The 27,975-nt window shown below is 40.6% G+C and overlaps 1 protein-coding gene across 1 annotated transcript; it reads left to right on the top strand.

The window, feature by feature from the left end:
- Window positions 1-190: 190 nt before the first annotated feature.
- DUSP11 (dual specificity phosphatase 11) lies at window positions 191-27,975 on the top strand. Its single transcript, XM_084901311.1, has 9 exons — window positions 191-415; window positions 3,495-3,570; window positions 9,312-9,443; window positions 14,200-14,323; window positions 16,507-16,567; window positions 20,693-20,739; window positions 21,013-21,088; window positions 24,266-24,451; window positions 27,515-27,975. The coding sequence occupies exons 1-9, from the start codon at window positions 303-305 to the stop codon at window positions 27,711-27,713; spliced, it is 1,014 nt and encodes a 337-aa protein (XP_084757437.1). The 5' UTR covers window positions 191-302; the 3' UTR covers window positions 27,714-27,975.

Here is a 27,975-nt window from a genome sequence, read left to right as displayed (position 1 = left end):
TCTCTCCAGGGGCGGCAGCACTGAGCTCTGAAGGGTCTGTACACGGACTCATGAGCCTGTGCTACCGGCCGCCGCCTAAGGAGGGCGCCACAGTCACTAGGGCCCTGGTGACTGGCCCCGCTTCCCAGTCCGCCTGCGCGTGACGTCATCACCGCGGGCGGCGGCGCGTGCGCGCTAGCCGGGAGCCCGGTGGGCGGAGCCTGCGCAGTGGCCCGGCAGCAGCTTCCGGCGGAGGGTCTTGTTTTGGGGCCACGGAGCTGTGGGCGCTGTTGGCGTTGGGCGGGCGGTGTCTTGGGGTCCACATGAGCCAATGGCATCGTGCGGACCGCGGCCGGGGCCGGGGGCGCGCCTTTTCTGGACGTCCTTCGCCGAAGGCTCCGGGCAAGAAGAAGGGCGGGAACCACATCCCGGAGAGGTAAGGTGGCGTGGCCCCTGGGCCTGGCCCTCCCGGACCCCAGCCCCTCGGCCCCCCGGCCCGGGCTTCCTCTCTCCCGGCCTCTGCCCGTCAGCCCCGCCGCTCGCTGGGCCTGTCTGTCCTTTGCTAGGAGGCTTTGATCCTGTCGGTGCCCCGCCCACAGGAGTTGAAAGGGACTGTCTGTGTTTCTGACTTTACTATATTTTTTTGTTGATTTCAGAGGGGAAGGGGGATGGAGAGGGAGAGGGGAAGAGATAGAAACATCGATGAGAATCATTAGCGGCCTCCTGGACGCCCCCCATTGGGCATTAAGCCAGCAACCTGGGCATGTGCCTGACAGGGAATCTAACCCCTGGAATCTAACCTCTGGAATCTAACCCTGACCTGGTTCATAGGTCAAAGCTCAACCACTGAGCCACACTGGCTGGGCTCGCATCCTTTTATTTTTAAATATATATATATTACTGATTTTTTACAGGGAGGAAGAGAGAGGGATAGAGAGTGAGAAACATCGATGAGAGAGAATCATCGACAAGCTGGCTCTTACTCCCCACTGGGGATGTGCCCGCAACCAAGGCGCATGCCCCTGACCGGAATCGAATCTGGGACCTTTCAGTCCACAGGCTGACGCTCTATCCACTGAGCCAAACCGGTTTCAGCACCCCCATTCTTTTAAAAGCTAGGTTCTGCCAGGAGGCTGGGTTTACATCTGTATTACTCTCAATAAAAATACATTTTTTAAAAATTAAAAGGAAAAAAACATAGAAAAGCGAGGCTCTGCCCATTGCCCTTTCAGGTGAAATGAAAATCAAAGGATTGCTTTTGAAGACGGGGCTGTCAGTTTTGGGGATACTCATTAATTACCAAAATAGAGCCCCCCACCCCCTTAATTCCAGAAGTTGTGGCATTCCAGAAGTTTACACAGAAAATGTACTAACAAGTTTGAGTTTAAAACCCACCAGTATCGTTGAACTTTTAACTGAAAAAGTAAGAAGTGTACTGTTGCTTCCTAATAGGCTCATTTTTCTATAGGTTCAAATGATTAACGTTGAGCCTTTGCTTATTTTAAGTACAGCGAACCCTTCTTCACTCCTTCACACCTTCCTGTCCTCCACCTCATACCTCATTAAGTCCCCTTCATTTTATCTCCTGAAAAAACTGGAATATTCCAGTTTCTCTCCATCAGCATCCTAATACAGAACTTGCCTGTTAGGTCTTTGATGGCAGTTAAGTCCTCATTATTAGAAGTATTGTATATCCATCTACTCTTGTTTCCTTCCAGTCCATTCATTTTTTTTTAAATATTTTTTTTATTGATTTTTTTACAGAGAGGAAGGGAGAGGGATAGAGATAGAGAGTTAGAAACATCGATGAGAGAGAAACATTGACCAGCTGCCTCTTGCACGTCCCCTACTGGGGATGTGCCCGCAACTAAGGTACATGCCCTTGGCTGGAATCGAACCTGGGACCCTTAAGTCCAAAGGTTGACGCTCTATCCACTGAGCCAAACCAGTCAGAGCCCAGTCCATTCTTCACACAGCAAAACTTTTTAATAGGCAAATTGGAACATTGCTTATAAACATCACTTACTCAAAATCATGTTTCAAGAAAAAACAACTCTTTACCTTGGCCTTTAAAACACTGTATTCTCTAGAATGCAGTCTGGTTCTCCAGCCCCTATTTGTACAACTTTTGCCCTCATTTCCAGAGCTTCAGATATACTGAATCAACTTTAGCTCATTCTAACTCATCAGACAGAAGTCAGCTCAATATTATTCTTCACTGTGACTCCTAGCATTATTAAGTGAAGTTCAGTGTCACTGTCCTATTGGGTTTTCTTTTTACCACGTGAACTCGAAGTTCCCTACTGATCCATTATGACATCAGTTGTATGAAGAATAAAAGTAAACTGAGCCGAAACCAGTTTGGCTCAGTGGTAGAGCGTCGGTCTGCGGACTGAAAGATCCCAGGTTCGATTCCGGTCAAGGGCATGTACCTTGGTTGCGGGCACATCCCCGGTGGGGGGTGTGCAAGAGGCAGCTGGTCGATGTTTCTCTCTCATCGACGTTTCTAGCTCTCTATCTCTCTCCCTTTCTCTCTGTAAAAAATCAATAAAATATATTTTAAAAAAAAAGTAAACTGAAAGAATTGAAAAAGTGAAAGAATTGAGTTTAAACTATTTCAGTTAAGTATTTACTAGGAGCCCGGTGCACAAAATTTGTACGGGGGGGGGGGGGGCGGGGAGGGGGTAGGCGGCGGGGTGACCCTCAGCCTGACCTGCATCCTCCAACCTGGGAGCCCTCAGGGGATGTCCTACTGACTGACGGCTTAGGCCTGCTCCCCGTGGTTCTCTGCTCTCTGTGGACCTGCCTGCTTGATGCCACCGCAGGCCCTGGTGTCTGCTCTCTGGGGGCCCTTCAGGGGACTCTTGACCCTCGCTGCCACGGCGAGGGGCAAGCAGGGCCTTGCTGTCTGCTCGATAGCTGCAGGGGATGTTCCTGCCCTGCCCCTGGCTGCTCTGCCCCTGCGTGCATAGGCCCCGAGTGGCCAGGGGGTCGGTCCAGGACCCCAGCCGCTCCCTGCCTATTCGCAGGCCTACAGGCTCAGAGCGGCCTGGCTCCCGAGCACGCCTGTCCTCGGAACACAGGCCGCTTGGTGCTGGTGTGCTCACAGCACCCAGTGGCTCTGCACCTGCAAATGAACCCGTCTTTGCTGGGTTAATTTGCATACCCACTCCTGATTGGCTGGTGAGCGTCTCAGAGGTATGGTTAAATTGTATAGTTTTCTTTTATTAATGTAGATGCCACCTTAGTATTCAGGACCAGGCTGGGTTTTACCAGGGATATAGAAGTCCTCGCAATCTCTGGTGTTAGGTATTCCTCATTTGTTGAGCTCTTTGCACTGTTTGATGCCTTGTACATTTTTTCAGGATGGGGAAACAGGAAGAGGGGAAATTCAGGTAACTGGGTGGGGATGAATAAGTGGAGCGGCAAAGCAAAGGGAAGAGGGGACTGAGGCGTCCTCAGTCTGTGCTGGGAGAAAGGCTCAGGGAATTTGGCTAACACAGATGTATTAACAGGTGGCAAGACTATCTGCCTCTTGGACAGAGGATGCCTGGGACGCGTTTCATTGCCTTCAAAGTTCCTTTGAAAAAGGTAAGCAAAAATTAACCAGTTAACTGCCATGTGACCAAAATGGAAACCATCCCCACATGCCATGATATTTTGAATTTAATTTAAAAAATAAATTTGCAAAGAATATTATTAAAAAAAATATTTTACTCACAATTTGGGTGTTCTTGAATATTTTAAGCTGAAAATTCTCACAAAAAAATGATTTTAAAGTTGGACAGGGCTGCCACTAAAAAAAAACACATTTTTTATAGACATGTGTGGCGTGTGGGGAAGGTCCCCCATTTGTGTCCACAGACACTTATGGTGTATAATTATTAATTAATTCAATATTTTTTTAGAATTCTGAATTCACAATATAGGACAATGATTCTCCTTTCCATCACACTCCATTTTTCTCTTTTTATAGTATAAACTTTGTATTTTGCCTTTTACTATACTGAAATTCATAGATATTAGTAAATACAAGCCACTTCCATAGTTAATTTAAAAAAAAATCAGCTGAAACGGTTTGGCTCAGTGGGTAGAGTGTCGGCCTGCGGACTGAAAGATCCTAGGTTCGATTCCGGTCAAAGACATGTACCTCAGTTGCGGGCACATCCCCAGCTGATCGATGATTCTCATCAATGTTTTTAACTCTCTATCCCTCTCTCTTCCTCTCTGTAAAAAAATCAATAAAATATATATTTTTAAAAATCAGTGCTATAACTATAATACAAGGAAGAAATAAAAGAATTTACAATTAAGTAATGTATATTTCAATATGTAAATATTTAGGCGTAGCTATATTAGAAATAGAGAAATAATCGTTACTTGCTCCATGAATGAAAAAATTGCAAATGCAGACTCGGTTAGGTGGGTTTCCTTGACAGTGAACAACTCTTAGTAGATTTCCAAATAAAACCAAGTTCATCCTTCACTTGGTTAATAAGGTGATTATTATCCTGGAAAGTTCAATGTACATTAACCTGTTAACCGGGGAGTTCCCTTTTTAATTATGCAACGTATAACGGGCGCATACTCTTTCACTAGGACGTGTCAGTACGTCACGCCCAGTGGACGTAATTTTATATTATTATTTTTTTATTTATACTTAATTAAAATAAATGAAACATATATTTTTGTTTATTTATATATAAAGCACAAAGGAAAATACAAAATTATAAACAAATAGAAAAGAATACCAACAAAAAAATGGAAACATCGAATTAAAAAATTATAAATTTTACAATTATAAAGATTACAAAATATATATTTTTTATTTCGATACACAATAAAAAATATAAAAAAGTTAACAATTACAGAACAATAAACAAAAGCACACAAATGAAATAGAAATATTGAGTTTAAAAAATTAAAATACAGTTGTAAAAATTCAAAACTCAACTTCTGTGTGATATGTTTTAAAACAATTGTTGATACATAGTGCTACCTTACAATCCAGACACCAGTATGTAGATTCTTTCCTAACACCTTTTTTGTAGCAAACTCGGCATTTCCTGGATTTAGTTTTTCCTATATCGCTTTTCATTTGTTCTGGAAAATGCCTTTCAACTAAGCGTGATGGTTAGATGAAGAGCTGCTTGTTGATGTCTTTGGGTGGGTTTTCACTATGTTGTTATCTACCAATTTCTCTACACTATCAAAAAGTGTAATCGATCCAAATGACCTTTATCTTTTTTTGTATATAATATATGCATTGAACAGCACATATCAATTAATCGTAGAAAAAATTTTTATAAAATTTTTTACCCTATTACGGGCAGCCGTGTGGGCCACCATAACTCCATCTCCCAGATCTACGCCGCCCATATTCTTGTTATAATCCAGGACAACATTCGGTTTTTCTTGTCTTCTTCCTCTCTTTTCAATCATTATCTTTTTGTCATTATGAATAGAACTGAGCATCAATACGTCTTTTTTATCCTTCCATTTTAAAACCGTACGTTTGTCTTTGGTTCTTAAATATGTTCATTTTTCTGTAATTTTTTTGTTTTTATTTCACTGGGGATTCCGACTCTGTTTATCCTCATTGTTCCAACAATGTCTGTATTGTTTTAACACAAGAGTTCAGCCAAATGAATTGACGTATAGAAATTATCTAAGTAAGTCCTATACCCTTTATTCAGTAAGTCATGTGTTAACTCCAAAACAATTCTTGTTGATTGTTTTTCTTGTGGGTAGTTCGAACCATAATTTGTGTCCTTGCCTGTGTATAAAATTATATTTTGTACGTATCCAGATTGGCTTTCACTCAAAATAAACAACTTCATTCCAAATCTAGCTCTTTTTGTAGATATATATTGTTTTCAAGATAAATTCCCTTTCCATAATAAAAGATATTCATCTACGCATATTTCTCGTTCACATACATAAAAACTTTTAAACTTTTCTGACAAATTACTGATGATTGGATCAATTTTATATGTTTTTTTAATTATATAAAGGTTGGAGATATAAAAAATATCTAAGTAAATAATATATAAAACGAAAATAGGTAGGTAAGTGTAAGTATGTACCCGTCACTGTTCACCCAGAACACGTCCACCACTCTCAATAGCGAAATTATACTGATTTCCTCCGTGTCTTAAATTCATGCCGAGACATGTATTGATGCTAATAGCTTTGTTGTTCGGAAATATACGTCCCGCACGTTTCAGGGCGCAACATATATTTCAAGGATGTATTTATACGTCCCTCTCGGTTAACAGGTTAAAACCCTTTGTGTTTGTTTGTGAAATGAAGTTCATTTCTAAGGCTTTGATAATTATGAATAATTTTTTACTTATATGAATGTTGAGTAGAGAATTCAAGAGACATTCAGGTATGAGCCACACTTGTAGGACTGTTCTCTGAGTTTGACAGGATACCTAGCTCCATGACCCTACCCACTACATACCATTAAGACCCTTTGCTCCCATCATCACAACCAACAAAATGCCCTGGGTCAGCATGGAAATTTTGAAAATTGTTTTTGTTTGTTGTTTTTTCCATTGAGGAGAGCAGGAAAGGGAGAGGGAAGCACTGATGTGAGAGAGAACATGGAACAGTTTCCTTCCTCCAACCAGCTGAGTCACACCAGCCAAGGCTGAAAATTGTATTTTTGTTTGACCTAAGAAAGGAATAGATGGGGAAAGCATTTGACCAATTAAAAAATGGTGAGAAGAAATTCCATGTCTCATTAAACTGCCCAGCATAGCATGGATTAGCATCAGAAAAAGTCCACTTTATTTTTGTGTTGTATTTTAGAAAAAATCTACTTTAAATATATTGGGAATTTATTTAATTTGTAACTCATATGATGTCATTATAAAACCCCTCTTTCAGCTCTGTGTATTTAAGTGATTTCATTCAGTATTGGGATTAAGACACCACAAAGCTGTATAACTACTCCCAGGGCAGTCTAACCTATTCATGTTGTAGGATTAGGGAGATACATTAATCTTGTGTAGAAGTCAAATGTGACATTGGTTTCCTATGTGTTATGGAATTCACCTAAGGAAAAGTCACCTCATACTTGATAATCACTTGTTAAGCACTCTGGAATATAAAATAGAATATGTTAAGTGTCAAATGGCCTGGCCAGAAATAACAAGGAATTCAGAAGAGTGGGAAATGATAACAGGGTTAATCAAGGAAGACTTCCTAAAGGGTTGTGACTTAGTTATAAAACATTAGTTATTGCTCAGATACCTGGAGATGATAATTGATCCATCAGCTCCAGATCTTCAAGAAACAGGAGAAATTCTATGCCTTGTTATAATTAATTTAGTCTTTAAAACTTTTATAATATTATGTGGAAGACTCAACATCATAAATCATTTAAATCTTTCTACATTCATTCATAAACTTAACTTCATCTCATATGGTCTGATTCTGAAACTCGTATAGAAAAATACGCTTAAGTAGCCAGGAAAATTCCCCAAAAGAATAATAATGGTGGAGGGGGATCTTCTAGCCCTACTTGTATTTAAGTACAGGAGTTTTTTAGGTTAGTGTAACTATTCTGTATGACACAGTAAGGGTAAATACATGTCCTTACAAATTGCTTAAACCCAGACCTTGCTGAGTGGCTCAGTTGGTTGGAGTATTGTCCAGTACACCAAAAGGTTGTGGGTCCAATTCCTGGTTAGGACACATACCTCGGTTGCAGATTTGATCCTTGGTCGGGGGCAACTGATCCATGTTTCTCTTAAAATCAATCTTTCTCTCTCTCCCTCCCTTTTTCCCCCTTCTCTCTAAAAATACCATTGGGTGAGTATTTTTATTTTATTTTATTTTATTTTATTTTATTTTATTTTTTAAAATATATTTTATTGATTTTTCACAGAGATGAAGAGAGAGGGATAGAAAGTTAGAAACATCGATGAGAGAGAATCATCGATCAGCTGCCTCTTGCACACCCCCCACTGGGGATGTGCCCGCAACCAAGGTACATGCCCTTGCCCGGAATCGAACCCGGGACCTTTCAGTCCACAGGCCGATGCTCTATCCACTGAGCCAAACCGGTCCTGGCTGGGTGAGTATTTTTTTAAAAAATCAGTTAAAACCCATAGAATTACAATGCAGAGTGACTCAATGGAAAATATAGACAGTAATTGGTAATGATGTGTTATGATTGATTCTAACAAATGTACTACACTGATATGGAATGTTGATGTTTGGGAAGGCTGTGTGGGGTGAAGGAGAGAGTGTTTAAGTGAGATCTCTTTACTTTCTGCTCAGTTTTACTGAACCTAAGTGTGCTCTAAAAACGCATGTATTTATTAAACACACACACACACACACATCCCCCTGTACTATTGTCACTTGAATAACCAATAAGATCTGTGGAACAGAAGACACAAATAAGCCAAATACATTAAGACTATTTAGCAATTAAAGTCTTTCTTCAGCCGGGACCGGTTTGGCTCAGTGGATAGAGCGTTGGCCTGCGGAATGAAAGGTCCCGGGTTTGATTCCGGTCAAGGGCATGTACCTTGGTTGCAGGCACATCCCCAGTAGGGGGTGTGTAAGAGGCAACTGATCGATGATTCTCTCTCATTGATGTTTCTAACTCTCCTTCCCTCTCTCTTCCTCTCTGTGAAAAATCAATAAAATATATTTTTTTAAAAAAGTCTTTCTTCATATACACATTTAAGAACTATCATAAGTGCCTCTTTTTTTTTTTTTAAATCTTCTCACCTCTAGTCTGTCTGGAAGAAAGGATTGTAATATTGCTTGTAAATTACAGAAACGTGAAAACTTTCCTTTGAATCTTACTGTATTCTAGAGGCCCCGTTCATGGAAATTCATGCAGGGTGGGGGTGGGGGGTGTCCCTCAGCCCGGCCTGCCCCCTCTCTCAATCTGGGAGCCCTCAGGGGAGGGAGGCGACCCGGTGATCAGGGGAAGATGACGCCCCAGGCAGCACAAGCCTCAACCGGCCCTGGTTATCTGAACCTCGGGCGGCCCTGGGCAGCTGGGCAGCCGTCATCTGAGGCAGCCCTGCGTGGCTTGGGGGCTGAGAGAACTGAGGGACTCCAGAGGCAGGTGCAAGGCAGGGCTGAGGGGACTGGGCACCTCCATCTTTGAGGGGGTGGCCATCAGTTAGCATATTCTCTCCTTATTGGCTGTGGGCGCCCCCATCTTTGCAACAGCGCGAGGGTCCAATAGCATATTCCCTCTTTATTAGCTAGGATCAGCAGCACAGGACTTAGATAAATGGGTGATATAATACAGAATTTTAAATACCCTTTGCTGTTTGTTATTTTATTCTCTCTGACAGAGTTTTGAAGAGAAACTTGCTCCAGAAGAACGCTTTTCCCCCTTGGACCTTTTTAACAAAATCCAAGAACGAAATGAAGAACTTGGACTGATTATTGATTTAACATATACTCAACGCTATTATAAACCAGAGGTAACTTGAAAAGAACCTTCTTTTCTGATTCTGTAATAGTTCATAGTAATTAGTAGTTATCACCTTATGCCAAGGTGAATCCATGCCTTCTTTCATGGGTAGTAATTGAAAAAGGAAACCAACTGGTTTCCTTAATTAAACATTTCTAATTGCTATCTCAAAATGAGATGAAAGACATGAATTAAACTAATACTTGGCAGTAGACTGTTTGTGATTAAGAAATTCTATAAGCGATCATGTTCTATATTTTGAAAAGAAAGTAAACTTTTCAAAGAATAGTAGAAGCCTTAAAAGAAAAGAGAGGAATGTTCATTATGTCTTTAGCCTTTATTTTAATATATTTTATTGATTTTTTAAAAAAATATATTTTATTGCCGAAACCAGTTTGGCTCAGTGGATAGTGTCGGTCTGCAGACTGAAAGGTCCCAGGTTCGATTCCGGTCAAGGGCACGTACATTGATTGTGGGCACATCTCCGGTAGGCAGTGTGCAAGACGCAGCTGGTCAATGTTTCGCTCTCATAAAGGTTTCTAGCTCTCTATCTCTCTCCCTTCCTCTCTGTGGAAAATCAATAAAATATATATTTTTTTAAATGTATTTGATTGATTTTTTATAGAGAGGAAGGGAGAGGAATAGAGCGTTAGAAACATCAATGAGAGAGAAACATCGATCAGCTGCCTCCTGCACACCCCCTACTGGGGATGTGTCCACAACCAAGGTTCATGCCCTTGACCGGAATCGAATCTGGGACCCTCCAGTCCGCAGGCCGATGCTCTATCCACTGAGCCAAACTGGTTAGGGATAGCCTTTATTTTAAGCAGTTGCTTGAGCATGTGTAAGCATCACAGTAAAAGACAAGTTGTTCTCAGAGTTGTATACTTTCTTTCCTACAACCTCTTAATATAATATAGAAACTCATAGACTCTGTTGGTCCATTTGGCCTATCAGTGAGAAAGACTTATGCTCCTTTTGACCAGTTCCAAGGCTTGGGAAACAATAACACCTAATGTTAGCTAATGTTTGTGTAGCAATTAGATATTGGGAAAATACTTTCACATACTTTAACTTAGTTAATCCAAACAACCATCATCAGCTAATGAGGTAGTAGTAGTACTGATATTTCTTATTGAGAACTTCATTAAGATGTTGAAACAAGCTCAGAAAAAGAAAAATGAACTCGAATTATTCCTTTTTCTTATTAATATTTAAATAATATTTATTTTAACCACTCACAAATGTACAAATTTTGTAGCATCAAATACATTCACAATGTATATAGCCATCTCCACTGTCAATAACCAAAACTTTCATCCTCAACGAAAGCACTTGTTACTAGAGAATCATACTTCCAGGTCAGTTGTGGGAGCGAGGTTCCTAGGATAACTTCAGAAAATTGGTTTTCTAAGATCTGCATGGAAGGGTGCGATGTGGAAGAATGCATTTGCATGAGGTTACATTTCTTGAGTTCCAAAGTCTCTGCCCCCTTAAGCCAGCCCTGGAAAGGCTGCAGCTGGGTTCCAGCAGAGCCAGAAATAAGAGCAGTGATTAGATTTTCCATTTCATGTTGCAGCCAGATGTTGCTCAGCATTCGAGTTAATTTAGGTCCATTAGTCCATGGTGTGGAGCAGGAGCCCCCTGCAGCAGGAATCCCAAGAGGACCCAGATGTGAGGGAGAGATCACATACTTCCTTTGGAAGTTTAAATATTTTAAGTATTTTGAGTTTGCAAGTGGCCAGACCCACCTTGGCCATTAGTTTGTTCCCAGGTATGACTGGCAGACAAGTAGGCACCTTCCCACGTCATTCAGACTTTACTGAGCATGCATCTAAACTGCTTTGTCCACTCCCTCCCCCCATCCATCAGCAGGGAGCAGACTTTAAATGTAGCTTTATGGCAAAGCTGTGCAAATGGCCTGCCTATATCTAGTCTTCCCTTTCCTCCTTTTCTGTCAATAATAACCAGGCTATTATATTGCCATCACACTGAACCATTAAACATTAACAACCTCATTTCCCCTCCCCTCAGTCCCTAGTAACCTCTTCTATTTTCTGTCTCTATGAATTCGCCTATTCTAGGCATCTCACATAAATGCTCATACATTTGTCTTTCTGTGTCTGGATTATTCCACTAAATGTTTTCGAGGTTCATCCATGGTATAACAGGTAACAAAATGGCATTCCTTTTTGATGGTGGAATAACCCATGTGTGTATATACCATATTTTGTTTATCTGTCCTTCTGTTGATGGGCCCTTGGATTGTTTCCACCTTTGGCTATTATGAATCATGTTTCTATGAATATGGGTGTACAAATATTTGTTCAAATCCCTGCTGCCAAATCTTTTAGATGGATAGATAGGAATGGAATTAGTAGTTCTGTTTATCCTTTGAGAATCTGCCAGACTGTTTTCCACAGTATCTTCTTGTTTTTAAATAATTATCATAAATTTTAAACATGTATAGCAGTAGACATAATACTGTGTTTCATCTGTACTTCTACTTGTTTCTCTCCATTCCATATTATTTTGAAGCAGATCCCAGATACAGTATTTTACCTTGTACATTTTTGGCATGTATATTTAAAATATAAGACTTTATTCGTTAATATCATTCTTTAATAGTATTAAATATTCAGTCTGTATACAGATTTACATTTATCCATCTCATTAAAAAATTGTTTTTAAGAATTTGACTTGGATTCAATAAGGTTCACACTTTACAGTTGATTTTTAGGTCTCTGAAGTCTTATTTAATTTCTAGGTTCTCCCTCCATGTCTCCTTCACTTTCCTTTATTTCCCCCCTTGAATTTTATGTTTTGGAGAAACTAGTAGTTTGTCTCCCATGATTTGAATGATTCTGTCTCCAGGTATTGTTAAAATATTCTCCAGTGCATTTATTTTAAACTAGAGGCCTGGTACACAAAATTCACGCACTCGGGAGGGTCCATCAGCCCAGCCTGTGCAGTAGGACATCCTTAGAGCTGCCATGGAGGTGGGCACAGCTTCTGGCTGAGCGGCACTCCCCCTGTGAGCACACTGACCACCAGGGGGCAGCTCCTACATTGAGCATCTGTTCCTTGGTGGTCAGTATGTGTCATAGCGACCAGTCATTCTGCCATTCTGTCGATTTGCATATTAGCCTTTTATTATATAGGAAGATTGGTATTTGGATCTAGAGGCTTGATCAGATTCAGGCTTGGTTTTTTGTTTTTGCTTTTATTCTTTGTAAGACAGTTTCATAGGTGGTGATGTGTTCTTCCATGGAGGCATATAAGTGATGGCCTCTTTCTGTAATAGTAGCAGTCACTGATGATTGATACCTACATCCAGTAATTCATTTGGGGCTTCAAAAATGGTGAATTCTCTTGTTCTTTTTTCATTTATTAGCTGGGTATGTTTCTGTCAAAAGAAGCTTTCCCTCATCAGCTATTTGATTGCCCAGTTATAGAGACACGAATTTTCCTTCTTCAATCGTTTTTAAAATAATGAGTTGATTCACTAATATCTTCCAGTCATAACCAGTTAGATTTATTTGTTTGTTTTGTTTCATTAGGAACTTCATTGCAATTTTGACATATCATGACATTTGTTGTTCCTTTGCTTTTCAGTTAGGATATGTGCTTGTATAGTTTTGTTGTTGTTTTAAATGTTTTTATTGATTTTGGAGAAAGAGAAGAGAGAGAAACTTAGATTGGCTGCCTCCTGCACACCCCCTACTGGGAATTGAGCCTTAAGCCCAGGCAAATGCCCTGCCCAGGAATACAACCTGAGACACCCTTGGTGCACAGGATGGTGCTCAACTGCCTGAGCCACACTGGCGATGGATGTATGGTATTTTATTATTTATTTATTTATTTATTTATCAACATATTTTATTGATTTTTTTACAGAGAGGAAGGGAGAGGGATAGAGTTAGAAACATCAATGAGAGAGAAACATCCATCAGCTGCCTCCTACACACCTCCTACTGGAGATGTGCCTGCAACCAAGGTACATATCTTGACCAGAATTGAACCTGGGACCCTTCATTCCAAAGGCTGATGCTTTTTCCACTGAGCCAAACCGACTAGGGCAATCTATGGTATTTCTTTTAATAAATAGTTGTTATTGATTTTAGAGAGAGAGGAGGGAGGGAGGGAGAGAGAGAAAAAAATCATTGATGTGAGAGAGAAACATCTTGGATTGGCTCCCTCCTGTATGTCCCCTACCAGGGATCAAGCTCACAACCCCAGCATGTGCCCTGACCAAGAATCGAACAGGAATTGACCTTTATGTAAAATACATCACAGGTTCATACTGATATTTTTCTTATAAGTTCAAAAGTGCAGGGTTTTCATTTAACTTTCTTTCTATTTTAATCAGTATCACTTTCTCCTATCCACTTCTCAACAGTGCTTGACATTACCTCAATCTAACAATTTAATTCCAAGTCTTCTGATTCTATAATAATTAAATCACAGTTGCTTTATGGTCCTTGAAATGTAAAATAATAGGTAGAATTATTTATATAACTTTTGGTTACATATGCATTCATTCACATGAATTTTGCTTTCATTGTTGTATACCTATTGACTAATGAAAATCTAGTGATACTTCCTGGTTGAAGCAGCTTTGGGAAAAATTGTTTTTTTTTTTATCAGAATTACTGACAAACTAAGTTTATTATAATCTCTTGATTTATATTTTGGCTCTTCTAATTACTTTTTAATTCTTCCCCTGCAAATAAAATAATATACATTTTAATGGTTTTGCCTTATAGGACTTACCAGAAACAATTCCTTACTTAAAAATTTATACGATTGGTCATCAGGTGCCTGATGATGACACTGTTTTAAAATTCAAATGTGCTGTTAATGGGTTTTTGAAAGAAAATAAAGATAATGGTGAGTTGTGTGTGTGCTTTCCTCTCCCCCCCCCTCCCCCCTTATCTTGACTTTGGTATTCGTTTTTAATTAGGTTGGGAATTTTAAATAATTTTAACAGTTCCTATATTTGGCCTGTTGTATTTGATAATACGGACCTATCAGGTGGTGGTAATAGGATAAGATGTTTGTATTGTTTTGTTTTGTTTTGTTTTGTTTTTTGTAAGAATAATGGAATTCTTTGTTTTTTCTTTTTTATTGTTTTTTAGAGAGAAAAGGAGAGAATTGAAGAGGGAGATATGGAAACATTGATGAAAGAGAAACATCATTGATGAGCTGCCTCCTGAATGCCCCCTACTGGGAATTGAGCCTGGAACCCGGGCATGTGCCGTGACTAGAAATCGAATGACAGTGACCTTTTGGTTCCTGGGTCAATGCTTAACCACCGAGTCACACAGCTGGGCAAGATGTTTGTTCTTTTATTGTTAAAAATAAACAATTTAGTTTGGAAAGTGGGTTTAGTGAGAAATATGAACTGAATCAGCTTATCTGTCTTTTTTTTTTTTTTTTTAAAGATATTTTAATGGGAAATACATAATCAAATTAAAATGTTCTTTTGTGTGATTTATTAAAAGGTTAGTAGTGGGTGGAATAAAACATTAGAATCTCAGCATCTTAGAGTGGGTAAAAGAAAATAAAAGGTAAATGTTTAAAGGAGACAGACCTTTAGAAACAAAATAAAATGGAATGGACTAGTGGAATTGCATCCTCATCATTTGTATTTAAAATATTCCTGCTGTTTTTCCAATTTGGGCACAATTAAGGAAGGTCATGGTTACCTCTTGTTACGTTTTCAGATGGGAAGAACTTAAAAAAGCTGGTTTTCTTGTTCTGCTTTAAGATCTACTTGACTGTATTTGAAAGCAGATCTCTGTAGCTTTTGAATTTTAAAGACTCAGTTGACTTTTTATGGCATGTAGCTATCAGGAGGAACATGGTGTTTGCCACATTTTAATACTGAGGAACCTTTTTTTCCTTTGGAAAACCATACATCCATAGGACAAAGTTTTCACTGTCCTCTTTCTAAATTTAGCATAAGGAGTATACACTTTATTAAGTAAATCTGACATTATACACACACACACACACACACACAGAGAAGGGGAAGAAGAATAGAGATAGGGGGTAGGAGGAAAGAGATAAATGGTGTCAATGGGTTTTAAGATAAATTTTCAAACTATCACCTAGTCACTTAATGTAGGCACTAGTTCTTAAATATCTTAAGCCCTGGTCACAGATCTCTGCTTTAAATCTTGAGAAGCTAGACTTTGCCTGTGATAATCACAGCATCTAAGGGAGGTAAATGACCTTATTTGTATAAATTGTAGTCACAGAAACAATACCTCTTAAATGTTAATGTGGAGCTGCTGGCCTCACTGCTTCCAGGCTTCTGTGTGTGGAACTGGTACTCAGTGTTCCATCTGTTCCCGTGAGGGCTAGAAGATCCACATGAGTGCATGAGGACATGTTTGTAAGTCTTGGCCTTGCACATGTTAACACCATGTGTAGTGTGCTGCATAGACTGGCCCCATGTGGTCTGCTTGCATCGTGTTGACTTCACTGTCTCAGTGCTCCCTGCCGTTGCGTCTCAGGACCTGGCATACAATCCATTCTATACCCCTGCTCTAAGCCCCTCCCACAGATACCAGACTCGCTGATGAAGAGGAACACCCTATACAGTCCACTCCCTAGACTTGGTAGACTCAGAAAACTGATTGATTCAGTAAATACCTGAGAGCCTATTGGGTTTATTATTAGGGTATGTATGGGTATTTGGACATGAATAGCCGTTTTTGTTTTTCTTCAACTTTCCTTTTCTATAATTAAATCAGTTCAGACAAATGAGTTTTGCCTCAGTGGAGTTTTACTGTAAGTACCTAACCAGGCCTTTCACAGTCTATACTATTGCCTCTAATTGGGGGCTGTGAAAAATTTCCTAGGACAATGAATTTTGACTTTATAGTAGATCATTATAGTATGTTCCTAAAAACAAAACAAAACAAAAAAACACATTTCTCTTCAGAGTCATTTATTTTCAGGTAGTGGTAGGGTTGTGGTAACTTATAAATGTTACTCTTCAGAAAATTGTATAACTTGTTTCTAGGATACTTCATTTATTTAACGCTACATTCCCTGTTTTATAGACAGACTTATTGGTGTCCACTGTACCCATGGTTTAAACAGGACTGGCTACCTCATCTGCAGGTGAGTTGCCAACCCTAAGAGGCAGACCATGGCTAAGTTGTTTCATTTAAATAATGTAAATTATTTGCAAAAATGTAATTCGTATAGAAATGTATGATGTAGAAAGCAAGCTTGTCCCCCACCCAGAGATTACCACCATTAAGTTAGTACATATGTTTTCAGACTTTAAAAATGCAAATCTAAGCATATATATGTAATTTATTAGTATCATATTTAGACATTCTGTTTTATAATTTAATATATGGTGAACATAACTCCTGTGAAAGTATTTGGAGACCCCATTTTTTTTTTTTTTTTATGGCTACATTGTTCCTTTGCTTACTGATTAACATAAGAATTCGAAGATTTTCATACTATAAAATATTAAAATAATGAACATTCTTCTATGAACATCTTTGAATATATATATATATATATATATATATATATATATATATATATATTGTTGTCTCAGATAATTTCACTCAGAATGGAATTTCTGAATCAAAAAGTTTATTATGCTTTCCCCCTCCAATGTTGTTACAGTGTATTGATTTGTGTTCATTCAGAAAATAATTATGGAGCATCTGTTATATGTAAGCACGGTGCTGGGTGCGAGCAAAAAGACCTGTGAGACTTTGTGAGCAAAGAGACTTGACTTGCCCTTTGTGGATCCTAACAGTCTAGAGAGGGAATAAGCTATTCAAGAATCACACCTATGCATATGGAATTACAAATAATGCAAGTGCCAAGAAGGAGAGGGACATGGATATTAAAAGAGCATATTAATAGGAGAATTTGACCTCATCATGGAGGTTAAAGAAGGATTTATTGTGAGGTTTGGTCTAATATCTGAAGGAAAGTTGGTATTATATTAATAAAACAGGGACACTGGGGAGAAGTTCTAGGCATGAGGAAAAGTAAAGACCCTTAACAGGAAAGCATATACTGTGTTGGAGGAACTGGTCAGGGAGGCTGGGCCATGGAGGAAGCATGGCATTAAAATAGACTAGAATAGGTAGGACCTAGATAGTGCAGACCTATGTTTAAGATTTTAGACTTTATCGTAAAAAAAATAGAAAATCATTGAACTCTCTTCTTTGAGGAGGGTGAGTTAGTGTAGAACATAATCAATTTGCCTTTTCAGCCTATTTTGGTATTGAGTGCAGAATACAATACAGGGGCACAAGCATGGAAGCAAGAAGACACATTAGGAGGCTTTTGTAGAAATTGAGGCATAATGGTGGCCTCACTCAGGGTGTGGTGGTCATTTTGGTGGACAGATGTGGACATATTCTAGAGAAAGCAGTGATAGATTGTTTGGATTGGTGGTGGGTTGAAAATGAGGATAAGGAAGAAATGGCTGGCAGTGATGGTGACTTCTAAGTTTCTGGCCCATACAGTTCATTAAATAATATTTTTTAGATAATACGTTTTAGATATATTAATTTTCCCCCCAATTTGTCTTTGGCTGTTGGTTAATTGGCTCATTTCTACATTCTTAGAATAAAGCCTTTTTGTGATCATACCGTGTTTCCCCGAAAATAAAACATCCTCCGAAAATAAGACCTATTTACAGGTTTCCTTCTGAGTGAAATATAAGGCATCCCCCAAAAATAAGGCCCCCCCCTAAGCTCTGTCTCAGAATGAAAATTAATTTACCGTAAACTGGTCGCTAGGGCCGCCCCGACTGGCGTCTAGCAACCAGTGACGTTAAGCGGAGTCCTGACGTCACTGCTGTGTGGAGGCGGAGCGGAGGTCGGAGTGAGCAGTGAACGCAGGGCGGGAGAGAGGAGACTTTCACAGATGGGTGTAGAAGAACAGGAGGATTAGAGCGGATGGGACGTAGCAAAGGTGGTGAGTGCTGGTCTGTCTCTGGTGACATTACCTGATGCTTGTGGCCGCCCTCATGATGACTGAAGGTTCTCAGTCAGTGGCAGATCCTGCTCCAGCCCAGATCCAGGCCCCAGCAAGCCCAGTGACAGCCCCAGGCAGGCCCCAGGGGGTAAATGTCTGATAAAGGGGTAGGGGGAATGTCTGGTGAAGGTGTTCAGTGGCACAGGGGTGGGGGGAGGGGAATCCCTTAAAATGACACAGGAAGATCAGAGGGGGCAATCAAAATGACACAGGAGGATCAAAAGGGGTTACTAAAATGGTAATCCCCCCTCTGATTCTCCTGTGCCATTTTGATTCCCCACTCTAATCCCCCCTGTGTCATTTTAAGTGATCCCCCTCCCCCCACCTTGATACCCCAATTCCTTTTTTTTATCCCTAGAAATGAGCACAAAAAGAAAAAGCTACTCTGTGGAGTACAAGAAAGGAATCGTGGAAGACTCTTGGGGCCAAAATCTTACTGCTTTCTGCAAAGAGAAGATGTTGAGTATCTGATTAGTCGGAAAATGGCGAGCAGAGTATGGTAACCTCATTGAACAAGTGGACAAGGGAAATGCTAAAAAGTGCAAGTGTGGATCAGGTCAGCAACCATTATTTTCTGAGCTGGAAGACCTGATCTGCAAAAGGGTAGTTGACAGGAGAGCAAAGGCTTTGGTTGTGTATAGGGCTCAGATTCAAGAATTTGCCCTTGCAATGGCACCACAGTTTGACATAGCCCCCGAAGACTTCAAAGCATCACAAAACTGGCTAGATAATTTCCTTCAGCGAAGTGAACTGTCTATAAGAAGATCTACAACATTGTTTAGGTTGGAAGATACTCAAGTTATTAAGCGAGCACTTGCATTCAAGTCCTTTATTGATGATGCTGACTTCTCTAAATACAATCTTTCCAACATGATTGCTATGGATGAAACTGTAGTGTTTATGGGCCAATCATCTCAAACAATAATTGAACAGCAGGGTGCCTCCTTAGTGTGCATTCCCTCCACTGCTTACGAAAGTGCATGTGTTTCCTGTATTTTGGCAATTCGTCTAGATGGCACTAAAATTCCACCTTTAATCATTTCTAAGGGCAAGAAAGAAAAGATTGAACATGTTTTGGGCGTTTTTATTCTTGAAACTGCAAAGCCTGGGCCACATGAGCAGTTATAAGGAAGTGGGTCGATTTAATGCTGCCACTTGTTATGCGAGGGAGCCAAAGAGGTCTGCTAGTCTGGGATGCAGCCAGCACTCACCATGCTAAAGACATGAAGACATTTCTTCATGAAAGAAAAATAGATCAGATAATGATTCCCGCAGGAATGACGGCCTATCTCCACACTCTTGATATTGCAATAAACAAGCCATTCAAAGACAATTTGTGCATGGAAATTAATGACTACGGTACATTGAAAATAGAATGGAGAGAAATCAGCGTGGAAACTTTGTGAAACCTAAACTGCAAGAAGTTGTGACTTGGGTGAAGAATTCATGGGAGAAAATCACTGATAGTTGCATTGCAAATGCACTGCGAGCAGGCTACCTTGACAAGAAGTACTCATTTAAAGACAGTGCTATTGCTAAACATGAGAGATTTGGTCCACTGATTCTGAAAGAAATGGAGTCACAAGAAATTCACCAGGAAATTCAGGAATTGGATTGTTATGATAATGTTCCAGAAGATGATGACATGATTGTCATTGAATAAATGAGTAAATTCTTGATACTGTAGCATTTACAGTTTGTCTGGTTTGTGTTAACAACTACCGTACTACCGTACCGTATACAGGTAATAAATTTCCTTTATTTTCATTTAACAATAAATGTGTACCATATTCTTCATGGAAAAATAAGACATCCCCTGGAAATAAGACCTAGCGCAGGGGTCCTCAAACTTTTTAAAGTGTGGGCCAGATCACAGTCCCTCAGAGAACTGGAGGGCCGGACTATATGAACTACTAATTCCTACTGTAACACCTCGGCTGCGCTCACTGCCCAAAAAACCTGGCGGGCTGGATCAGACTTGCGGCCCGCAGGCCGTAGTTTGAAGACCCCTGACCTAGCGCATCTTTGGGAGCAAAAAATAATATAAGACACTGTCTTATTTTCGGGGAAACGGTAGTATATCACCCTTTAGTAATTATTGTATTAGATGTGCTGATATTTTCTTAGGATTTTTATATCTATTTTTGTAAGTGAAATTGGATTTTTTCTGGAAAAACTTGATTTTTAAATTTTTATATATAGATGACTCAAATTATGTTGTTTTGTTAGGTATTTGATTGATGTAGAAGGCATGAGACCAGATGATGCAATTGAATGTAAGTATGAAGGTTATCACTGTTTTCCTCTTTTTATAAAAGTTGAAGGTGAAAATGTAGATGAATTAAATTTTGGAAAAAGAAAAGTTAGTAGTTCATTTGTTTTGACATAAGATAATCTTTTGCCAAAATTTATACAGGGATGTATTTGAAAATAATGCGGTATAACAGCCTGAATAAATAATTAGTCAATGAATTTCAGCTCTGATTTGTTTTCTCTGGAAAAGATTTGCTTTTTGTACAATGATTTCTAACATTTCTTCCACTCCTAAGTATTCAATAGGTGCCGGGGGCATTGCATAGAAAGACAAAACTACCTTGAAGACCTTCAGAATGGTTCCATCAGAAGGTGAGTTGCATTTTACGTGTGAGTTTAGGGAGATTTGTTTTTATGTCATTATGTTGCACATACCCATTCTTCTTGTAGCTTGTTTACTTTATCAGGGAAACCTAAACAAATAGGAATGGGGTGAGGATGGGATGGTTACTTTCATGGGCCAAAATTTCCTCCTCCTATCCTATATAATAAAAACCTAATAAGAAAAGTGTTTCTGGAGGAGAAACCAAGATGGTGGCATAGGGTAGACACCTGAATGCAGCCTACCACAACAAATTTGAATTTAGAACTGGAAGACAGGGGCCTGAAGTGCTGGACAGCAGCTGAGAGGAGGCTCTACCATCTGGGAAGGAGAGAGAAGGCATGCTGAACCTCAGGAACTGTGCAGGTGCAGTGAATTGCGTGTGCAAAAAGGCAGTCGCCAGACTTGGCTGCTGGCTTGCTTGGGGAGCACAGAGAGGGTGGGCCAAGTTCGCTACTGGCTTACTCCCTGCGCGCGGAGAGGGCGGACAGCTAATGCGTGGCTAGCTTTCTTGTTCTGGAGGAAAACAGAACTACCCTATTGCTCTGATAGATGGCCCCAGACAGGGAGAGGCCAGACTGCCAGGCAGTGAGCAGAGATCTCTTGGAGGTGTGTGAAGTCAGTGGCCATTACTGCGGGACTCAGAAACCAGACCCTCGTAGGGAGGGGCTGAATAAAGCTTGTCTACACCACCCTTTAACTCCGCCCTATCCAAGCGGAGCACAGAAGCCCTTCCAGTGGCTAGTTTTCTTGTTCACCGTGAATAGGACTCTCCCAGAGAGGGACAGACAGGAATCCAAAGCTTGTCTGCGCCTATACCAGAGAGGTGCTCACGCCTGCAACCAATCTTGCAGGATTCACCAAGGCTTGGCTGTGCCACCCCAAGACTCCGCCCCATCCAAGCAGAATTCAGAAACCCTCCTAGCTGACGCACTTCTGATCCTCATAGCCAATTGGCTTGGAGATCAACGCTTCCCAGTGATACCAACAACAAGGAAGGTTTAACAACAAGACTGCACACACAGCCCACAAAGGGCTACACCAAGACTGTCCACCTCAGGTAACTGGGAGGCTGACCCACTCAACCATATAGGACACCTTAGCACACAGCCACCCTACCAACTCAGGGAAGCTGTGAAAATGCCGAGACAAGGAAACAGATCACAAACAAAAGAAATGGAGGACAAGAAGCGACTGGATATAGAGTTCAAAACCACGCTTATAAGGTTTTCAAGAATTTCCTAGAAAAGGCCAATAAATGAGACCTATGAGGATATGAAACAGGATCAACTAGAAATAAAGAATACATTGTCTGAAATAAAATATATTATACAGAGCCAAAACTGGTTTGGCTCAGTGGATAGAGTGTTGGCTTGGGGACTGAAGGGTCCCGGGTTCGATTCCGGTCAAGGGCGTGTACCTTGGTTGCGGGCCCATCCCCAGCAGGGGGTGTGCAAGAGGCAGCTGATCGATGACTCTCTCTCATCGATGTTTCTAACTTGCTATCTCTCTCCCTTCCTCTCTGTACAAAATCAATAAAATATATTTAAAAAAATATATATTATACAGAGTCCTAAAAACAGAATGGAAGATCGCAAGAATCAAGTAAAGATTTGGAACACAAAGAGCCAGAAGACACTCCTCCGCAGAAGCAAGAAGATAAAAGAATCCAGAAAGTTGAAGATAGTGTAAGAAACCTCTGGGACAATTTCAAATGAACCAACATCAGAATTATGGGGGTTCCAGAAGAAGAGAGAGAGCAAGATACCAAAAGAATACTGGAAGAAATAGTGAAAGAAAACTTCCCCCACCTGGTGAAAGAAATACAAGTCCAGGAAGTGCACAGAACCCAAAACAAAAGGAATCCAAAGAGGACCACACCAAATACATAATAATTAAAATTCCAAGAGCAAAAGACAAAGAGAGAATATGAAAAGCAGCAAGAGTAAAGCAGGTAGTTACCTATAAAGGAGCACCCATATGATTGTCAGCTGATTTCTCAACAGAAAACGTGCAAACCAGACAGGAATGGCAAGAAATATTCAAGGTGATGAATAGCAAGAACCTACAGCCAAAAATTCTTTACCCAGCAAAGCTATCACTCAGAATCGAAGACCAGATAAAGAACTTTACAGACAAGCAAAAGCTAAAGGAATTCATCACCGCCAAACCAGAATTATATGAATTGCTGAAGGGGGTTATTTAGGAAGAGGAAGAAGATAAAGATAAAAATTATGATCAACAAGTACGTAACTATCAACAAGTGAAGCTAAAAGCCAAGGGAAATAAAAAACCTGATGAACAATATTAACTGGTGAATATAATAGAATCAGAGGTATGGAAGGGGAGTGGACTGACGATTCTCGGGGAAAAGGGAGTGGGGGGTGCGGGAAGAGCCTGAACAAAAACTGTGCACCTATGGATGAGGACAATGGGGGGTGGAGAAAGAGCAGAGGGTGGGGTGGGAACCTGGTGGAGGGGAGCAATTGGGGAGGGAAAGAGAAACATTTGTAATAATCTGAACAATAAAGATTTATTTATTTTTTTTAAATTGTTCCCTCTGGTGGTCGTCAACTAGGAGTTCGGCCACTCGCTATGATGTGCGCTGACCACCAGGGTGTGGTGTGGACATGGCAGGCATCAGCAACACAGTGCTGGCAGTGGGTGGCAGTGCAGGTGCTGCCAACCCCTATGGGCTCTGACAAGAGCGGGACCACAGTGGGATGGTGGAGCAGTTGAGCCACCGGGGGGCAGATACTCAAGGCTAAGGTGGGTGTGACGGGGGCCCGATTGTCCAGCCGATCACCCCGCAGACAGCAAACAGCGGTAGTGGCGTGGGGAGGTAGGGGGGCAGGGCCATCGCCCGGCTCCCAGGTGCTGAGGGAGCTGGGGTGAGGGGGGGCCTGTCCTCGATTGATCACCCCGTAGGTGGGATGGTGGAGCATGTGAGGGGGCAGCCCCAAGTCAGGGTGCCAGGTAGGGCTGTGAGGCTGGGGGTGTGAGCCCGGGCTGCGAAGCTTGGGGTGCAAGCTGAGGTCTAATCTCCACAGGCCACCCCATGGAACCCCACCCATGCAAAAATTCGTGCACCGGGCCTCTAGTAGACACTTTATTGGCCACTACATTTGGAAGGTAGTAATATATGTTAAAAAAAAATTCTCTTTGAGGGATCGGAATTCCCGTGTATCCAGATCAAGTGGTTTTGAATACTCACCATATATGATGGAACCAACCCACACCACTAATAATGCTGTTCATCAAGGACCTAGGAATAACATGCATTGGACCCAAGGTTACCCAACACCTTCTCGCCATTTCCACACCCAGACCCAAGATTTACAGCAATCAGTAAGGTATGTTTGCTTTCCCTTTTTCCAGAATTGAAATAGAAGTGAATAGTATTGCCATAGCCAGTTTGGCTCAGTGGATAGAGCATTGACCTGTGGACTAAAGGGTCCCAGGTTCGATTCTGGTCAAGGGCACATGCCCAAGTTGTGGACTCGATCCCCAGTGGGCAGCATGCAGGAGGCAGCCAATCAATGATCCTCTCTCATTGATGTTTCTCTCTCTCTCCCTCTTCCTTCCTCTCTGAAATTAATAAAAATATATTTTAAAAAAGAGAAGTGAATAGTATTATAAATTAGTGCAAACATATCTCTCTTCTCTTCTCTTCTCTCTCTCTCTCTCTCTCTCTCTCTCTCTCATATATATATATATATATATATATATATATATATATATATATATATATATATGAAAGCCTAAGCAACCATTTGACTAACAGTAGCTATGACACTCACTGACCACCAGGGGGCAGACACTCAACGCCCAAGCATGAAACAGACTGATGAATCTCAGAGGGGAAGAGGGAGAGTGGGAAGAGATTAACCAAAGATCTTATATGCATACTAGTGGTTAAGTGCACAGATTCATGCACCAGTGGGGTCCCTCGGCCTGGCCTGCACCTTCTCACAATCTGAGACCTTCAGGGGATATTGGACTGCGGGTTTTGGCCTGATCCCCACAGGCCAGGCTGTGTGCACCAGGCCTCTAGTTATTATGATATTGAAAGCCTAATATGCTAAGTGTCTGGTTATGCATTCGACTGACCAGTCACTGTGACATGTACTGACCACCAGGGCAAACACTCCAACCAGTATGTTAGCTTGCTGCTGGGGTCTGGTCAATCAGGATTGGGTGAGATGGGCTGGACATACCCTGGAGCCCTTCCTCGGTCCCTCACTGGCCGACTGGCCCCGATTGGGACTGGGCAAGATGGGCTGGACACGCCCTGGATGAATCTGTGCACTGGGCCATTTTCAGCTCGTTCCCCACAGGCCAGACTGAGGGACCCTACCGCTGCATGTGTACTAGGCCTCTGGTATTATGATAATGGTGAGGAATTGGCATTTTCTTGCAGAACAGGGTCAACCATGAGGTATCTTTCTTCATATTTTGCATTTAAAGCTGTAAATTGAAGTATAATATGTGACTTTTCAGAGACATTTGGGAAAGGGACTTAGAAAATTTCATTGTTTCTAACATTAGTTTAAGCCATCAATTTGATGTCACTACCAGATGTCACTACCAGAAAGGATCTTGAATTCTTTGGCTACATTAATTAAGTACAAATTATAGGAAAAATGTAGTAAAAATTGCAGGAGAGAAATTTGCAAAAAAAATTGAACAGATAAATCACAAACATACCAGTATTTTGATTTGGGAAATAGGAAAAAAAACCTCAGGACAATTAAAATAGCAAGGTTCTATTCTTTACCTATTAATATAGCAACAGTGTTTTATAAAGCTGTCCGGGGTAGTGGTTGTCAGGCTGACCTGGATTTGCATCCTGGCTTTGCCTTCACTCGCTGTGTAACCTCGGTTAAGACTTCCAGATTTCTCTTTACTTATTAATTAAATGTAGATTTTAAGAATACCTACCTCAGAGGGATTTTGTTGACCATTGCATGAACTGAAATGTACTTTAACACATTATAAAAAATTTCAAGAAGATGTTAGCATTTTTGGAGCATCATTGGATGTACCAAAAGGTCGTCAGTTCAATTCCCAGTCAGGAGCATATGCCCAGGTTGTAGGATCGAACCCCAGTCTGGATGTGTGCAGGAGGAAATCAATCATTGTTATTCTCTGTCTGTCTGTCTCTCTCCCTCCCTCTCTAAAAATAAGTTTTAAAAACACAGCACATTTAAAATGTCGCTTGTGTTGCCAATGGCACTGAAAATTGGTACAGTCCTTTTGAAACACAACTTGATCACCGTAAAAAATGCTCATACCTGGTAATTCCACATTGAGACTGAGGAAATACTTCAAAATATGGGAAAAGTTACATGTTTTTAATCATTCAAACCTCCCTACTACATATCAGATACATCTAGGTCACATGTGTCAAACACAAGGCCCGCGGGCCAAATCCAGCCCGCCAGGCCTTGCAATGTGGCCCGCACCACGCTGTCATCACTGCACTCCGCTGTCAGTTTATGACATTGTCAGTTTATGACTGTTCAGTAAACCATTCGGCCCGCGATTTAGGCTGGATTTTAGATTTTGGCCCCTTCTCTGATTGAGTTCGACACCCCTAATCTAGGTACTCAGGATACAGCAGTATGCTCTGAGATGTTGAACCCAAAGTTATTTACCATGGTGAAAAAGTAGGAACACCTTACATTTCTAACAGTGAAGAATAGCTGGGTAAATTTTGTCCATACCGTGACATTTTATAAAGCCATGAGGAGTGTTAGCTCACTTATGCTAAGAAAAAAATAATAGGTTATGATTTAACAGTAAAAAAAAAGACAAAAAGGACATATTAACCAGTCTAACTAGGATAGGTAGGATTGAGAGTTAGGGGGCATGAGAACATTATTTTTCTTCTCTGAGATTTTAAATTTTTTTTGTATGATTACATTAGATTTACTGATCTTACTTTTGAGACAATTATATTTAAATCTTTCTAAATTTGTTGCATGTGCCATGGTTAAAATTTCTATGCTTTATAATTGATTTATATATCTATTTCTTTATAAAGAGAAAGCAGCTTTATGTTTTCAGAAGTAAATAGCTCGTTCTGTCTCATGCCAACCTGCCAGTCTTGGAAAGAAAGTGTCTGATTAGAATAGTGCGGACATTTTCTCTGTAGTAAAAGGTGGAAAAGCTCCTGGGAATCTGTTGTGCACAGAGACCTTATGGTAGGTTACGTAACTGCATTGCTTTTAATGTACCTTCAGAATAACTCATAAAGATGGATTTCTTAAAGAACTGAAAACCCAAAGATTAAGCAGTTTATTTGCCAAGGTCACACATGTAGAAAACAGTAGATCTGTGTATTATTTTACAAAGCTCATTATATAGTTTATTAAAACTAATAGTCTTTTATGTTTTGTTTTGTTTTGTTTAAGAAAATTTCCACAGAATCAGACCGTTTACCAGAGAGGCCATAACCCTCCTCCCCCTGGCCCCCCCGGAGAGGACTATTCACAAGGAAGCTACTCTTGGAATGTACAGCCAAACGCCAGTCACCTAGCCCAGAACCAGAGGTGGTGTCCTGGCAGTTACTATGGATTACCCTACCCAGCCTACTATGGATGGACCCAGTGATGCACACTGTCCTGGAAATCTGTCGGGAGGCAGCAGGACTGAAGACAGTTGAAGTGACTTTTATACAATCAGGTCAAATGGGGTTTATAATCTATTTTTTTCTACCTTAAGTTCAAACGTAAGACAAAATTATATTAATACTTAACTCTTTGCAGTATTTGCAATACTGAAGGAAATAATCTGTTGTTCAAGTCTTAATATTTTCAAAATAACATGTTATTTTAAAACTGATCAAGTAATAAAGAACATCCACTGTACATAA

Source organism: Pipistrellus hanaki, assembly GCF_964339955.1.
Source record: "Pipistrellus hanaki genome assembly, chromosome: 12".
NCBI classification, from domain to species: Eukaryota; Metazoa; Chordata; class Mammalia; order Chiroptera; family Vespertilionidae; genus Pipistrellus; species Pipistrellus hanaki.
This window is presented reverse-complemented; position numbering and strand designations above follow the sequence as displayed.